The 1,479-nt window shown below is 39.4% G+C and overlaps 1 protein-coding gene across 1 annotated transcript in view; it reads left to right on the plus strand.

Moving 5' to 3' along the window:
• Positions 1–335: 335 nt before the first annotated feature.
• Positions 336–1,479, plus strand: part of LOC107097062 (G-protein coupled receptor 4-like) — a 15,520-nt gene continuing 14,376 nt past the window's right edge. Inside the window, exon 1 of the mRNA XM_015394040.1 lies at positions 336–1,059. Within this exon, the coding sequence (XP_015249526.1) occupies positions 931–1,059 (129 nt within the window). The 5' untranslated portion in view covers positions 336–930. The remainder of the gene's footprint in view (positions 1,060–1,479) is intronic.

The following is a 1,479-nucleotide window of genomic DNA, read 5'->3' on the forward strand; positions in this document are numbered from 1 at the left end:
CTTCTTCTAAACAATCTCATGAATTCAGTCATTATTTCTGTCAATATTTATACAAAGATTTTAGTCCTTTTTGTACTTATTAACTTATGAATGCTTGTCAAAAATTTACTGTTTAACAAAGCTTAAAATTAGTTTTCTTTGAGTAAACGGGGCATCATTGAAGTATTTGTCACTGGTTTCCTTTTTTGCCCTTAAAATCTAAAACATTAAAAAAAAAACTATTGAATGCCTCTTCACAAGCAATCAAAGCAGTTATCAGCTTATCTACTAACATATTTGCTCTAATCTTGACTAGTAATTTCATTGTTATGTCCCTCTCTCTATTGCAGGTTTCTATCGTTTCCGAAGGAACGGATGGCATGTCATCGTCACAATGCTGACCGTCTGTAAAGTCATCCCTGTCTTTTGATACGACCCTCCCTCTGGAGGTTCATGTGTCATCAGGACCTTGAGGCACGACCAAACACACACTGATGTTCTCCCTCCTACAGCTGAACCTGGCAGACGTCTAATACCTAAAAGATTGATGAGGTCTCATCTCAGCAAAAGAGTCCTGGCACAGGGTTGATAAGGCAGCTTTCATCCCTTTATATTTTATTCCCTGCCCCTTTCTTTCATTCTTTCTCTTCTATTTCATAAAGCGAGGCGAAGGGGCAGGCCTTCGGGCATGAGAAAGGATTATGACAGGCAGAGGCCACTCTGCGAGAAGGACTGCGCTTTAGAAAAGAGGAATCATGAAATGGCCTGGATGGGCGTCCTTTGTTTTCTTTGACTGCTCCTTGTTTAAATGTGGTTTGAGAGCTGAATGGGAAAGCGAACTTGGTATGTCTCTGTCGGACCACCTAAGCTGGAATACAGTGAAACTGCAAAAGGAATTGGAAGGAGCTGAAAGCAAATGAACAAACCAACAAGAGATTTACACACAAGACAATGTGTAACATCTCCTTCTGTGATGTGGACAGTAAGGTGGACCAGTTCTTCCAGCCCACACTCTACATCATAGTCATCATCCTGGGGCTGCCGACCAACTGCATGGCTCTGTGGGCTGCATACATGCAGGTGAGGCTCAAGCAAAGATTATGCGCATATACAAGCATCCTTTCATTACAAACAGCCAGAATGAAACTGCTCTTTGTAATCCAGCTTCAGGGAACACCAGGAGCTTACATTCACCTTATGCAGCCAACCATTTTGTGGCTTTGCATGAATTACAACTTATCTTAGTGAGAAGATATTGGATTATTTATTACAAACATTTGCAGATAGCAGAATAAAAGCCAAAAAAATAAAAAATAAATCAAGCACTGCAGGTAGCTGAGTTATATCTTATTTAAACATGAGCAAAGCAGTTTTATCAAACAGATATTCAAGCAATCACGAACCTTCAACAACAGTAGCCTTATCAGTCAATTTAAACCAAAGCTTTCAGCTACTCCCTTTGTTTTTGTTTTGTTGTTTTTTTTTATGTTTTTTTTTCTT

This window comes from Cyprinodon variegatus, unplaced genomic scaffold, assembly GCF_000732505.1.
Source record: "Cyprinodon variegatus isolate N-32 unplaced genomic scaffold, C_variegatus-1.0 Scaffold668, whole genome shotgun sequence".
Taxonomy (NCBI): domain Eukaryota; kingdom Metazoa; phylum Chordata; class Actinopteri; order Cyprinodontiformes; family Cyprinodontidae; genus Cyprinodon; species Cyprinodon variegatus.